The sequence below is a fragment of the Ambystoma mexicanum genome, chromosome 1p (assembly GCF_040938575.1).
Source record: "Ambystoma mexicanum isolate Mex_15411 chromosome 1p, UKY_AmexF1_1, whole genome shotgun sequence".
In the NCBI taxonomy this organism is placed as follows: domain Eukaryota; kingdom Metazoa; phylum Chordata; class Amphibia; order Caudata; family Ambystomatidae; genus Ambystoma; species Ambystoma mexicanum.
Genome location: NC_090921.1, coordinates 1,153,471,731 through 1,153,487,567, shown reverse-complemented (window position 1 = coordinate 1,153,487,567; position 15,837 = coordinate 1,153,471,731). Strand labels below are relative to the sequence as shown.

At 41.2% G+C, this 15,837-nt stretch overlaps 1 protein-coding gene across 1 annotated transcript in view; it reads left to right on the top strand.

Moving 5' to 3' along the window:
• The window catches only part of LOC138450289 (B-cell receptor CD22-like), a 267,696-nt gene extending 257,753 nt beyond the window's left edge, over positions 1–9,943 (top strand). Inside the window, exon 8 of the mRNA XM_069604829.1 lies at positions 2,703–9,943. Within this exon, the coding sequence (XP_069460930.1) occupies positions 2,703–2,810 (108 nt within the window). The 3' untranslated portion in view covers positions 2,811–9,943. The remainder of the gene's footprint in view (positions 1–2,702) is intronic.
• The last annotated feature ends 5,894 nt before the right edge of the window (positions 9,944–15,837 follow it).

The window sequence follows — 15,837 nt, the reverse complement described above, 5'->3', positions numbered from 1 at the left end:
TGATCCAAGCAACAAGTGTTATTTTCTCTTTTGCAGAGCAATTGGAGGGGCAACCATTGAATATGATGTTAAAGGTTTGTCTAGCTTAACCATGAACGATTGCCATGTATGGCCTGGGTGTTTGGGGTATGAGAAAAGCAGACTTCCAAAGGGTAGTGGAAAATTAGTTCTGCAAACCTTTATTGGGAATTCCAATTTGTGCTCCTTTTTTGTTGGCCCACAGTGGATTAAGTCGATCATACCTTGATTCAGAACTGAAACAAGAATCCATACAGCTGTTTTAACATGTTTTTAGTAATGCAGTGGCAGCGATATGTAGGATTGTGGTGAAATCAGTCATGTCCTCAGAGATAAAAATTGAAACCAACATAAGAGTCAGTGTTGAAGGGAAATAAACGTGTTGGACATGACTGAAGCTAAACTAGATTCGGCATTAATGAACAGGAAACAAACAGGTACAATACTGAATTGTTTAAAAGCGTTGTTGCAACATAAAAGCAAAGAGATGAAGCTCCAGATGTCGCAAATGTTTCATGAGTAACAACGACAGACATGTTACAACCGTATTTAACTTGGTCACGCTTTAAACATGATCGATGTTGAATTACTAGATCTTGGGCCTCATTACGAGGTTGGAGGTGGCCATGCCGGTTTTACCAGCTTGGCTACCCCCAAACTCGGCTCCGGATCCCGCGAAAGGGGAATCACCGGGCCATTCCAACCTCGGCGGACCCAGTTGTGCGGATGCGGAGCCGGTACGCCCCTTTCCCATTTGAGCCCCCATAGGACTCAATGGGAATGGGGAGGATGGTAGCAGCGGTACCGTTCATAACGGTACTGTTGCTACCATCATGTTCTGCTCCCGGGTGCCGGGATGGCCACCCGGAAAAACCAGATGGCTGCTGGGGCACCCGGGAGCAGAACTCCTAGTATGGCAACAACAGTGCTGATAGCGATACCGGTGCCGCTGCTGCCTTACCGCCATACTCCTAATGAGGCCCCATGTCTTGAGGAACTAGATGCCGGAATGAAGGCAGATAAGACCTTTTATGTGAGACAAATTTTCCCTTTCAGACAAACATCCCGGAAATAGCTTTTTCAATAATATGTATTGCTTTACTACATTTGACAGAATTAGAAAGTTGTGACAGGTCCCAGTTTGGAAAGACAATAATTGCAGGCAATGCAGGCAAGCATTCACACATATGGGCTGCATCTAGGAAAGACACTTGGCACTCAAAATCCTGGTATTGACAGCTATATATTTTTATGAAGACATTTTTAAATGTGTGTATACATTCTGTATTAATTATGTGAAATATGTGAAGGTGATTTGGTTATTACCTATTAGTGGTAACATAATTCACTTGTGTGTTTTATTTTTTTATTTTGCTGTTTGTGCTTTGGTGGTTTCTTGGACAGGAAAGCAATCCCTTATTAGTGAGGTTTGAGCACCACGCAGTGAGGCTACATACACGAAGCTCTCAGGTCACAGATATTTTGCTTTTGGGTGCACTGAAAGGCGCAGGGGAGGTGGGTGCAGCCCGGATAGTTCAGGGACATTGCCCTCCTCCCTGGTGGCGGTTATTTTGGCCATTAAGGCAGTGGCATCAGTGCACTGAAAAAAGTAGTGGAACTGTGGTCTCGGCAGGGGAGAGGGTAGGTGGAAGCATAGTGCAACATGTGACAAGGTGTTGCGGCTAGGGCATTGCAATAGTCTAAGTGACTAACAACTAAGGCTCCTATTATAACTTTACACTTGCACAAGAACATGCATAGACAAGCCTAAGGGAGAATAGTATGGTAGAAAATAGTAGAGGAATGGTGAACAGAAAAACATAAAAGTAGTGGAACAACCCTACCGACCGTTCCCGCTCACTTCGATCAATGCATTAAGTCATTTCCTCACTCTCCCTGCCTGCTGCTTTTGAGGGTGGCCGCAAGGTAAAAGGAGATCCCTTTGGTAAACTGATACTGTTGGCTATGCCATTTCTTCTTTCACAAGGCAAATCTGTCCAACATGCTAACCCCCCGAAAGGCAAGGGCCTCTCTCAGTTCTCCCAGTTAGGTCTTTGGGAATTGGAGGACATGTCATTTCTTAACACATTTTTGATGTGATATGATAACGCGCTTGTATACACGTAAATACCTGAAAGTACATTTCCGCCCTGTCTGTATTCAGGGCTTTCGTTGTGTTTATGGGATATTTTTACTGCAACTGAATTGACTGAAATATGTTTAGGGTACATTGTGTCTGGTTATCTGACAAAGGTCTGGTGCCGATACCCATGTTTCATGAATTTCTGGTCCAAGCACGTACGAATCTTCCCTATGGATTTAACAATCTCGCGCTCTGAAACACTTGTGTACGAGCGCGATATATATAAAATATCATATCATATCATATGAATGGAAACACGCTGCCTGATTGACAAAGCATTTTTCAATGGGTCTGTGCCCTTACAAAACGCTTTTGTAAATCCGGCTCATGGACTTTTAAACCATGAAATACCTTACAAGATTTTAAATGATGGACATTTAAAGGAAATACTGATTGTGTCAATTTTGCACAGCTAACATACCTGGTAGATTTGCACTTTTGTTTGAATTTTTTTATGAATCTTCGCACAAGCATGCACTCTGGAAATCTTTAGAGCTTTTGATGAGGAAAACAAATCAAAGTGATTCAATTTGTTTTGCAGGGAAAAGTCGTTTATGAAAATGTGGACAGCGCCTACGCAGCTTTGGACCAGTCTCAGATCTCGCCTGAATATGAAGAGATTCGAATCCCGGGCAGCAGGCGCACGTGAGGCTGAGCGCACAGATGGCCGCGCTCCAGTATTCGATCAGCAATTTCAGAGACCGTGACCACAACATTATATTTTTCTTCTCAATTAACTGAACGCACTGCTCTTATTTTTTTATTTTTTTATTTAATTGTTTGGTTGATAAATCAACCTTTCAATATCACACATAATCAACAACAAATAGAAAAAAAAACATGTTATAAATATTACATCAGACATTTCATCGTTTCAATACATCAAATTACTCAAATGAAAGCAACTTTTAAATGTTTACATTTTAAAGTCTAAAACGTCTTAGAAGTCATAAAAATTCAAACACAATTCATATATATATACAGGTCCTATGCAATTTCTGTCTCTAAATTCTTACAGAGTGTCCGCACTCGCAAAGCCCACAATTTGGAACGTATGCTGGAGAACAAGTTAGCTCGGAATTTTTATCCTTGAACAAATTATTGGATCGATTTAGACCACGTTAGTCTGTGGGTTCAGTTGTCTCTAGATTTAATTCTAAGAGAAATTGCACAGTAGCTATATGGACAGCTTGCAGAGGAGAAGAAAATATTCTATACCAGAGTACATCTATAGTTAGCAGGTTATAATTCCCATATACTCTTTTGAAGTATTTACAGCGTAGCTCCTTCAATGAGGAGCAAACAACTATTAAATGTTTTAGATTTTCCTCACAATCTGGCAGCTGACAAAACCGGCAAATATTCTGCTGTTTCTTTAGTTGTCCTCTTCTACGTAAGATTTCTTTAGTGGGCCATAGGTTGAGTCTAAACCTGAGGTAATCATTTCTAAAGTAAGATGAAGGAAATTTAAGTAAGTAAGATGCTGTAGTTCTCTTTTTCAATCCAAAAAGTTGGCTGCTATAGTCTTTGTAATGTGAGCATTGACCTAAAGTACAAATCCAATCGTGCTGATATAATTTCTTCTCAGCACGATTAGGATTTGTTATTAGCAAGTCGATTGTTATATCAGCATCTACTAACAGATTAGTAACAACATTTCTCCACTTAGTTGGAAAAGGATGGGTAGATTGCAACATATAGATGGCCAATATGTGAGATAAATCAATAGAATTTATGAACAACAAAAATGTCCTCATTAGCGAACATAATTTCCAAGCATATAACACAAACATAGAAAGTGCTCCTAACCCATAACGTATCAAGGGCCCAGGAGTTGAATTTGGTAGCTTGAACACTTCACGCCAAAATTTGCCCTCTAATCGATCCAAAAACACACGTTCCCTTGGTTGTTTTGTTTCAGAACCATACGTGAGAATTGGTAAAACTTTTTGTGCATAATATAAGAGGAACGGGGAGCATGTGAATTTGCCATATTTATATAAGGACTTTAGCTTGGCAAGTTAGCGTTTGCAATTTTTGTTTTATGTCCAGAACATAAGGAAGGTCAAGCCTGAAAATGTGAATAATCACTCCTAAGTATTTATATTGTGGGCCGATACAAATGAGCACTTCCTGAAAGGTCCAGATGGACGATTTCAGCGGGCGACATTTTCTATTACCACATTGCATAATCTGAGTTTTGGTTAAGTTAATTGACATGTGATTTTCTTGAACGTAATGCTAAAGTCCTTTTATTAACCGTTGTAGACCAGACAGAGTTTTGGAAATTAAAATGAGATCATCCGCATATAAAATCCATCCAATTTGATGTGGCCCTAGTTTCGGAGCATCTGAGTTGATGTCGATAAAGGTCTTGCCCATGTCTAAGATAAACAAATTAAAAATAGTGGTTGCCAGAATACAGCCTTGTTTGAGACCCCGTGCTGTCAATATTTTTGAGGTTAATTGCCCAGCTAAAGAGATTTTGATCTGGATTGCAGTGTCTGAATGTAAAAGTGCAATCAATTTAATTACTGAGCTAGCGCAGCCCATTTTAATCAGTTTGTTAATTAAAAGTTGTCAGAGTCAAAAGCCTCTCTAGAATCAACGAATGCTAAAAACAGGGGTTGGGTTTGATATTCACACAAGGCTTTTATGGAATTGATTGCAGTAATGTTTATAGCCGTTCCTTTGCCTGCAAGAAAGCAAGTTTGAAAAGCATCCGCATTACCAGAAGTTTCAAACGAGGCCCGCAAGTCTCGCAGGATTAGACGAGCAAAAATCTTGCCCGGTGTATTAAGAAGGGCAATCGGTCTATAATTTGAAGGGTTTTGTCTATCACCCTTCTTGAACACCGGGATAATAATAAAGAGAGAGCAGGATGTGGGTAATTTCTGTGTGTGTATAATTAAGGTGTAAAGTTGATATAAAATCTTTGCCCATACTTCCGGGGCTTGCTTCATCATGTGATTGGAGATCCCGTCAGGGCCAGGGGCACGCGAACGACTAGATTTGTTAATATAATATAAAATGTCTTTTACTGTAAAATTTAAAGTAAAAACTCCTTGATAAGTCTGGCTATACAGGGGACTTGAATCCTCTGCACAAGCATATCATTTTGTATAATGCTCGATCCATTGGCCCTCTGATACATCGTTAATTTGTAAAGAAATCTGGGATTTAGCATTAGTCTTATTGATTAGGGTTCATATTTGAGCCGAATTTTTGTTTCCCATTTTTTGGAGCATACATTCACTGTCCCTTTGGTATAGACTAACTCGGTGGGCCTTCATCCAATTTTTATGTCTTGTTTTCAGTATCTTAAGAGCTTGCCATTTCTCTTGACTAGGAAGAGCCAGGACAACCTTCTTTTCACGTCTGAACCAAGACCTTTGTCTCTTACTTCAGGATCAAAAGTATGTAATGGAGAGTGGATTGTCTTCACCTTGTTTGTAGTACCAAATGCATGTAATAGTTCACTATACTCAAGTATATTATTGTTGCCTGAATTCAACTCATACACAGTTGACCTTTCAAATAATCTGGCGAATTTCACTAGATTATCTTCAGTCTAATGTAGTCTATTCATTCCATTGTTTAAAGACAAGGGCTGAAAAGTATTGTATGTCTCCATTTTTTTCGATTGGGCCATGATTTGCCATTTCAAATTCAAAATGTTTTGGTCGCTATCCTTGGAAGGGATCACACAGAACAGTTTAACATCCAAGAATAGTTCCTGATTCACATAGATGAAATCAATAATGGCACCAATGCAGCCTCTTTTTCAAGTGTTCTGCGGTGGTATATCACCTGGACAAGAGCTATTTAACATAATAACATTTTTTGAACCAATGAAAGAGGTTCAAGAGGTCAGTCTGCTATCAATACGTTTAGAAAGAGAGTCCAAGCAGTGCAAATTTATATCTCCCGCCAGTATAACGTGAGGGTAAATGGGGAGTTTAATTATCTCTGTCCATATATCTTCCAACTCCTTAAGAAAAGCCTTAGTGGATATTGCAGCTGGATTTAAATATAAATTTATTATCGCATATCTGTGTTGTCTTATTTTAATTATAATCAATAGGATACATTGATTAGGAGCAGACTGATGTTCTAGAACAATTTCTGAACTCTTTTTTATGGCCATCAATAGCCCTGACATAGGGCGACCTTTCACATATCGTATTGCAGGATTGAAAACGATATCAAAGTTGTCCCACACCGGACGCTCCATAAGCCAAGTCTCTTGAAATAAGATGACATCATGCTGAGTCAACTCATTAGTGTCAAACAAACAACAAATGGACGTGGCCACAAGTGTTCCAATTTATCAGGGACATAGAAGGTGGAGGGGTTAGTTACGGCTGCTGTAGAGGACATCGGGACATGGAGTTGTAATTGTACATGATTGGCTGAGCAAAATGAACATGCCTCTGATTTGAAACATACTTTAGTGTTTGATGGTTTTGAGGGGCAGAGGCTGTTACTTGGGATGACTCATCAATAAGTAACTCAAAGCCTAACTCATGTATTTCTCTTTTGGCAAGCCACAGTGTGTTTAGCACAACTCGAGAAGATACCCAAATTCGTGCAATGGATAGGTCTCTATCCAGAATGAATTCAACCAAATCTATATCCGAAGATTGGAGGTCATCTAACGAAGGAATTTCCGCTAGTATAGCAAGTATGCTAGTACGATTTAAATCATACTTCGGAAATGGTCTGTCTCTACACCTAATTATTAGTAGTGATTGTTTGGATGTCATTTTCAAGCCTTTTACTGGCAGCGACTTATTAGAGCCCTGCACAGTTATTCCCAGCGAATTGTTTTCATATTGTGTTTGCATGTTACCCCTTAGTACAGGTCCCAGAGGATAACTCAGCTGATCATCGGTTTGTAGTTGAATAACAGGTGGCTCAACCTCAGGCTTATTATGTAATAATGCATTTTTATTCACGGTAGCCATATATTGTTCCACCACAATTTTTATTGTTTGTTCCATTGGGGGGTCAATTGTATTGAAAATATGTTGCTGGGTGACGGGTAAGTTATGAGCGGTGTAGCCAGTCTTTACAGGATCAGTAATTTCTTTCACAGAGGGCAACTCAGGGACCTTGGGCATCGGTGTCCATTTGCGTTATTAGTTGGCTTTTATCTTGTAAATTAGCACCAGAAGGAATCACAGCAGGGGATTTCGTAGGTCTATGCATAGTGATCAATCTCTTTTCTAATTTCATTACGTCTGGCTTCAATGTTCTTGTCTAAGACCACATCAACAGAGAAGGTAGTCAACACCGAGCAAGTGTCTCCCACCTTAGACCGTATTAGCGCATTATCCGAGTCCTTGGGTAAAGAGGGGGGCGTGGGTTGGAAATTCAACTCATTATTTTGTTCAGCCCCCTTCACGAGGGCATCTAATGGCGCATAAGCACGGATTTGAGGTATGCAAAGGGAGTTACTGTCTTTGTTCGCATTGGCCAAATCACTATATTTTTTTTGTACTGCTTCTGCAGCCAAGGTAATATTCTTCTTGGGCAATGAAAGATGAAAGAGCTTTCATAAAAGCCTTGGTCGCTGATTTTGCCATCTTGGCATGGGGCCTTACTGTATTTCGTTTTTTTCTGCGGCGGAGGAATTTTTGATTTGATTGCCATTTCTAGTTGCTTAGGACCGTTAAACGCGAAGATATTAAATGCTTGAATTGGGTCACTAGGGTTTTCCTTAGATGCACCACAGGCTACAGGATCAGTCGGGGCCTTTCCGTTGGCTTTTTCCATATTTTGGGGCAACGGAAAACCATCATAAATTACATTCGGAAAGTCAGGTATCAAATTACATTTTCTGGATTGTACATGTATAGCTGCGCAGATAGATATGGTGTCAGAGATAAGCGCGCTAACAGGCCTTTGTTTTTGCTTTTTTTGCCTATACATTTCCATACTATGTGAGAGAGAAGTTTGCCATTGTAATAATTTCTCAATCTTTTTATCATGTGCCTGTAGTTTTCGGTCCAATGTTTCAAATAACTTGAAAAGGGAGGAGATGGCCAAATTCATGGCATGTAACGTAGTCTCTTTCAAGATGGTAGGAGCAATGGCTAAAGATGGAATTGGATCATGGGAGGGGCTTACCGAATTGCCACAGCGGGGCGTTGTGGACACCACAGGGGCACAACGGGGAGTAGGGGCAGCGAACGAGGAATCCATACTGTTTGCTGTTTCAGAGTAAATAAAGGAGACTTCGGGTAAATCCAATGAGTCCCGTTTCTCCTCCCCTTCCAAAGAAAGATGAGTTCGAACCTATCTCAATTACAGCGGACCGTGGATCTGGGGGGTCATGGCAATTCTCATGCGGGAGCATGAGAAGCTTGGGGTGCTGGGGGCCCCCCAGCATCTACTGGCACAGCAAAACCCCCACAGGTGGTGGAGATTCCAAGTTAGCATTTGGATTGAAATTAGGCCTTGGAGTGCACACAGCTTCACAAACTGCAGGCATTGGCTGAAAATCTTTGGAAGGTGGAATTTCACCTTCTTTGATAAGAGTGATAACTGACACTCCCGGGAAGTTTTTTCCTCAGGATCTGGTACAACCGTGTTGAATTTAAAACAGGGGACTGTTGTTTTACCGGTGAAATCACAGCATAGCGGTTTAAATTCATTTTAAAAAAGCATTTTATATCATCGGAGCAAAAGGCGCTGTTCGCAATACGAGCAGAGTTGCGTGTCCGTGGCGTGCTACCCATTTGTAGTCAAAAGTTGTGTGCATGGTAAGAAGAGGGGCTGCATCTGGGTTTGAAGGGCTTAAGGCAGTGATCAAATAAATAGTAAAAGTGAATGGGGAAATGTGTCTTATGGCCATTGACACTAACTGGTGCAAATGATGACTGATTAGAAAGGCAAGGAAGGGGTGCACAGATCTGCATGCCGTGTGAAATAAAGCTGAGGTTTTGATTGTTTCACTCACACTATGTTTCTTTAGATTTATTTTGGTTAGCAATGCTTTGAATGCCTGCAATTGTAGGGTTTCAATCAGAATGGGGAAAATAGATCTATAGCTGTAGCTGATTTTTGCTCAGTGTGTGGGTGTGTGTGTGTGTTTGTGTGTGTGTTTGTGTGTGTGTGTGTGTTTGCAGAAAAAAAGACAATCTGAGTCCCAGCTTGCAGGAAAAATAGGTAAATGGTACATATTTTACCTTTTTCTGTAAATCCCTGAAAACTTGGTTGTTTGCCTACACTTTCCCCACACAATTACGCTGCGTAGCATGGTCTCCCCTTACCACCTATTCACTGCCTATGCACTTTTTTGCATTACCTGCAAGTAACTGGTTTTTCTCTGTAAAAGTGCCTGAATGCCAACGGGTTGAAGCACACTATATAAATGAAATAAATACCTACATAAATATAACAGTACGTGTTGCTGTTTATGGTAAAACTGTGATTTTTGTTTTATTTGAAGATAGAGAGTTTTCTGTTTTAAGGCAGCAGTACCACAATTGTATTCAAGGTTAAGATGGAATTTGCAGTGATATGCGGGAGCTCACCTCCATGAATGTCCCAATACGGGCATTCAAGCATTAACAGCAATTTTACAAGTACATGTGGAAAACTACTAGCTGCACTGCATTCTGGTGCTTGTCCACTTACATTTACAAAATGAAACAGGAAAGCAAAATGACACGTGCTCTGAATGTCAGGACTTAAAAAAACATGATTTGAGCGTTTGTTCCAGTCTAGGCTTTATGAAAAAAGACTACAAATAAAGCAATTTGGTGAGAAAAGTGAGCAGTGGTTTGTATGTATATATTTTGATATGTATACCATTAATATAGCTTGAACCTAGTTACTAAGTGACAGATCACTGTACAAAACAGTTTGATGAATACCAGGAAAGAACATTGGGGAGTGCCATGGGATGGGAAAAACATGTATAGGGTTGATCCCCTTTGGCTATGTACACAAAATCGGAGATCTACAGAGATCTGTATGGGACCTGTATGCATATGTTCAAATTCTGGCAGGGGATTTTCAGTTATTCAATGCTGGGTCGAAATGATGCAATTAAAGATTACTGTTGTTGCTATCTAAATAATTGGGCAACACACCAGACATTTTCTCTAACACATGAAGAAATCCAATAGATGCCTTGTCACGAACAGTGTGTGGGATATGCCAGTACTGTGCCGACATTGCCACTGGAAACCCCATGTAGATACCATTGCAAACAATGTCATAATTGTCACTTTAAACCATTATTATGATGCGGGAGCCCACAATATATCTGAGAAAGCTGTACATGCAAGTCAGGCATGGCCCATTGGTCATGCACCGGAATTACCTGCATGATTCCTTCAGGGCGAAGCAGAAATCCTTTGAGCTGTACTCTGTGATACTGCCCCCCTCATAAAACGCTGATGGTTGGCACATCACAACCCATTATAAATAAGTTACGCCTCACTACAACCATACTCTCTTAGTTATATGATTCGTGCACGTTTCAAGTCATCCCTATGTAAAGGGATTCAATCAGGCACACACCCAAGTCTCGCCCAGTATGTAGTGCGTAAATGAAACCCTTATTTATTTTTTGTCTAAAAATTCAATATTCTGAATTATATACCACTCATATCAAACCCTTCTCACATAACCCCCCATGTTACACTGAAACAGGAATCAGGCTAGTTGGCTAGTTGCAAAGGTAATTATTTATTTATTTGTTTAGAATTTAAAATCACAACATCTTTTTAATAGGTAACAACAATCACCAATGGGTGACAAGAACAATGAATAATATCTTTAATGCACTGGGAATCAGGAAAGGAACACAAAAAGAATGCAGCAAAGAAAATAATACTTTCAGGTTGGTTTGGAATAGATAGCACTATGGTTAGAGGTTCCCTCTGCAACCTCACTCAACCCACCAATAGGCAATAACACAGACCAAACAGAATATCACTCCCACCTTCCCCCTTTAAACACAAGAGAAAAACGGATTTGACTTTTCAACTGTCAGGATGGCTTTGAAATTGGCTGAGCAAAAACACTAAATATGGCCAAAAATGCCTAAATTACTATACATTTCTATGGGAGCCGCTTTGAACAGATGCAAGCAAGCACAAGCAATGAAACAGTTGGAATCTCAAAGGCCAAGTAGAGAATAATTTAAAGACAATTCACACGTGTAAAACCTTTAAACATGTAAATTCGTTGCAAACTTTTACTTATGCGATTTTTGATATAATGGGTCAATCGCTTTCTATCTTAAAAACTGAGGGTGTTATAGAGGTTTTAGTGAGCGGTGTTTTTCGGAAATAAATACATGAATTTGAACTTCAATTTAAAATCAGAAAATATGGATAATGCACTTACTCAAGACTAGAGCGTTCAGACAAGACAATCAAGTTGGGACAAAGTAAGCTCTGAGACTGATTCATGACTTCAGTAACAGATCCCCATCACCTTCCCCAGCGGAACCAGTCCAAACACTCGAAGTGGGATTTTTGGATCAGAGTTACACAACTAAAATGACTATCAAATGACACTTTTAGCAAAGAGACAGAATAAGATAGGCCTAAAGATTCTGACACTGTTACCGGTTATGAAAGTAAGGATAGTTCAAAGATTGGGTTGGGACAAGATAATGCAAGGTAAACAATAGTTCTCTAGCGTCCTGTTAATACTCACAATCCACTGGGATTTAAGGTTTTTGGCCCGTCAAGATTCTGGTCAATGGATCGGTCTATCAGGGAAGGACAGCACATCAGGCGCGGGACTGTATCAGCTAGGCTGGTCACCGGAACTGCACAGGATCTGTCCTTCTTGTTTCTGGATATTTAAATTCAGTGGGATTGAGTCCATCAGGCAAGCATTTGTGGTAGCAAGCCAACTAGTTTCAGGATGCTAGTTTCAGGATGCTTTCCCACACCACAGCGCTACACTGGGTTGTAAGGATTAGTTGAGGATTGAGGCCTTGCTGAAAATGGTTCAGCTATTGCTTGGCATGGTCCATGTCATCTGGATCTGGAAGGATGTTAAGAGCTGGATGTTGAATGCTGGATCAGAGTGCTTCACTGGAATCAGAAGAGAGAGTGTGTGTCTGTGTTGTCAGATGTCTTGATTTATCCTTTCAAATGACATCATAAAAATGGGTGCATGGGCCGGTTTCACTAAGCTTGCCCCTGTGAACTGGGATTAGATCAGAGTCTCATCCCCGCCTTGCACCCGAGTGATTGGATCAATGTTGAGACTTGATGGTCGTGTAGACGATGAAACCTCCGTCCCCAAGTACCACGTGGGAAAATAATAATATAACTGCCCGTGCAGTCTTTGGGGCCACAGGTGTGGAGCGCCGTCAGCCTGGAACCAGGAATGCCAGAAGGGCCCCCCTAACCACTGTAAGGCAAGCAACGAGGTTAGGCAAGTGAAGGTAATACAGAAATTGGAGCAAGGAACAAGGCACACAAGATGGCTTACCCAAATGCAGATGGTAGCATACCCTGGGTGTAGAACTGGGCAGGGGCCTACAGTGGTCGATGAAAGGTGAACACCTGGTTTCATCAGAGAAACGTGAGCAAGGCACAAAGACAAGGGAATCCGTAATCAGTCCAGAACACAGTCCGAGGTCGGAAACCAAGTAGTAGCGTCTACAACAAGGGAAAATCCAAGAGAAAATCCGGATGGATAAAGCCAAGTTCATAGTTCCGGGTATGACCAACAAAGCAGCGGTACCAAGGAGAAGCAAGAGCAGGTCCGTGAAGCAATCCGTGATCAAAGCAATCCAGAGGAAGCAAGAACAAGGTGAACGCCAAACAGTATCTGCCATAAGCAGCTGTGAAGCGTTGTGCGAGTGTTCGCTCGTTTCTTTTGAATGGCAGAGAAGGTCTCGTGATCTGTCACGTGGCGTGCGTTCCGTGTCACATGTTTACTGAAAATGGAGATTGCTTCCTGGTCACGTGATACGTGCTCCACATCTCGCACAACCATCCAAGAACGTTACTTCCTGGTCACGTGTTGTTTCGGACGACGAGCCCCCAGGCAAAGTCGATAACCACGGCGCGGCGTGGAACGGCACATGGTAACTACCACTGGAGGTAAGGGGCTCGACCCGGCCATAGGACCCTCTTGATCTTGTTGTGCTGCCAGGAACTGTCACCCGACCGCCGTCGGTGGATACGTGGAGGCAAGTGGGAAAAGGGAGAGGTCTGTTGGTATGGCTTCTTGTGACCGGGGACATGACAATCAAGGACAGATGATGTCAAGTTTTATGGTTTGGTTTTTACAATCCTTAGAAACCTCCCCTAGCCACTAGTATCAAAATCGAATTTTGTCCCAAATACATATGTGTACATTTGTAACCTCTACAAAAATCACATACAAGGATTATATATATTATGGAGTATCTGTTCCTCAAAATCCTGCAGCTGTGAGATCTTGTTTCGCCTTTTTGCAGCATTTTGTCCATTTCTCCATGAAAACATTTTCCGAACTTTCCCCAAATTTCTTCAAATATGTGTGTTTGCCATAGGAATGTGTGTGCGAAGTTTAACAATTCTAGCATAAATACAGTTCCCATAAAACCACATATATTGCCATTCCTGTTCAGAATATGCTACAGCTCCTCCATGTTTTGATGTGTAGGGCCAAAAATTAAATTAACAACTCTGCCCTTTTTATATTTTTCACCATTTCTGGTAGCAAGTTATGAGTCTCTAAAAATGTTCATTACATATTCTTTAACAGCAAATGATCCGCCTTTTGTCTGTCTCAGGAGCTCAAGGAGTGGCCCCCACCTTTGGGATTTCCTTCAGCAAGCCAAGTTTATGACCTCTTCACACATCCATTTCCTGGCTTGGAGGATCTGCCATTGTTCAGTCGCTGCGTGCAGACAAAAGTCTGTCCTACCCCACAATTATCATATGCCAGTGAGTATCTGCTGAAAGGAATGCCCTCCCCCTGGGTGGGAACCTGTTTTTCAACTTCTGGCAGGCCCAGCCAGGCTAGTTTATTCTTAATTTCTTGACTTAAAATCCAGGAGAAAACAAACTTGTTGCATCAAATTACCTAGATACATTACTTTCTTAGATTTAAACCTGTGGGATCAAAAACACCTGAAATCTGTGTTTCTTTCAGCCCAGTCCTTTTATATTTGCTAATCCAGCAGACTTTTAGTTTAGATAACTTTAAAGTTGAATCAGGAGAGCCTATTTGACAGGAGCTGTCATTCACAGGTAGCCGATTGTGGCTGCACACAGATTTTTGACAGGAACTGTCATTCACAGGCAATCCAGTTTTGCTGAGAAGGTGTATTGCTCTTACCATTTCAGGACGTTGTACATTCACAGTGCTTCCTTAGATTAAATTAATGTTAGCGCCAAGCAAGATATTGAGTGTTGGGAAGCGTTATGTACAGGCATTTTGGAGTTTCAGTAGCAAAGTAAATGTCATTTACAGGCACATTTTTGGAGTTTCACTTGCAAAGCGCTGCTGCTCCCTCGGTACCCCATGTTTACTTGTCATGGAGCCCACTAGCACTTTTTCTGCAGCGTGTGCTCTGTTACGCCACACATGCCCCATGGGTGGCAGGTTGTGCAGCCATCTGTTTGTGTGTTGAAACCGCGGTTTTGGAGGTTTTGGCATGCCCAAGGGTTTTGCCGCCATTTTACTGTTTCTTGCACCGTAGATAGCAGAGTGAGGCCGCATAGTATAGCAGAGTAGGTCAATACATCCCACAGCTATAAAACAGAATGTTTGTCAGACTTGTGATTTACACTTTTTTCCTTGTGTTTTTCAATCATGACAATTATTTTGACATAAAATCATTTAAGGTGAGTCAACAAAGTAGGCTTTGTCTATGTTTTCTTGGCTGCATTCTGGCATGTGAGTAATTTGCATGAATTGGGGATATGCTAAACTGGCAGTGGATTTTATTGTTTGACAAAGCAGAACGTGGTATATGCTGAATGTTTTTAAATCGGTAGAACACATTGATTGAAATACTCCTCAAATTGTTTATGCACATGCATCCTGTTGAAATCCTGGATGCAGATGCCTCACACAAAAAAGAGTACTCAGGAATGATACCCTTTTTTTTGTGTGAGACGATTTGGCCATTGCGTGCAGTTTGGCAGCCCGTTGTGGTCCTTTTGTGTGAATGCAGATGCAGATGCTCCAGCCAACATAAGGCAAAAGATGCACCATTTCCATCCAGAGTGGGAAACCGATATTATTTCTTCCAGGGTAAAAAGAAAATGTGCATCTTTAATCTACTGTGCTCAAGATACAGTGGGGGAAAAAGTGTCCCTGAGTGGCATTTTGCAAGAATACATACAAATTATGAAAATAATGCTCCCACAGGATGCTGTCTGAGATCCTAAAAAATCAGGTAAATGCACGTTACAGACGCATCCTTCAAAAATGCTACATTTTGATGAATAACAAAAGTTCTTTTACAGATGGTGCAATTGTGAAGGGCACAGTGACTCCCATGGCTGAGTCTGCTGTAAGAGATTTTAAAAACAGTCCTGAATTGATGTCAGCCATGTGAGGTGTGCAGTTAGGTGCAAACACTAGGGCAGGGAGTCTATTTGTATGATCAGCCAATGTGATTGCCTATCTCTGCAAATCTGCCTTTTTCAGACATGAACATCCTGCGTCTGGCAGCAAGTGAGTTTTGTTGCTGT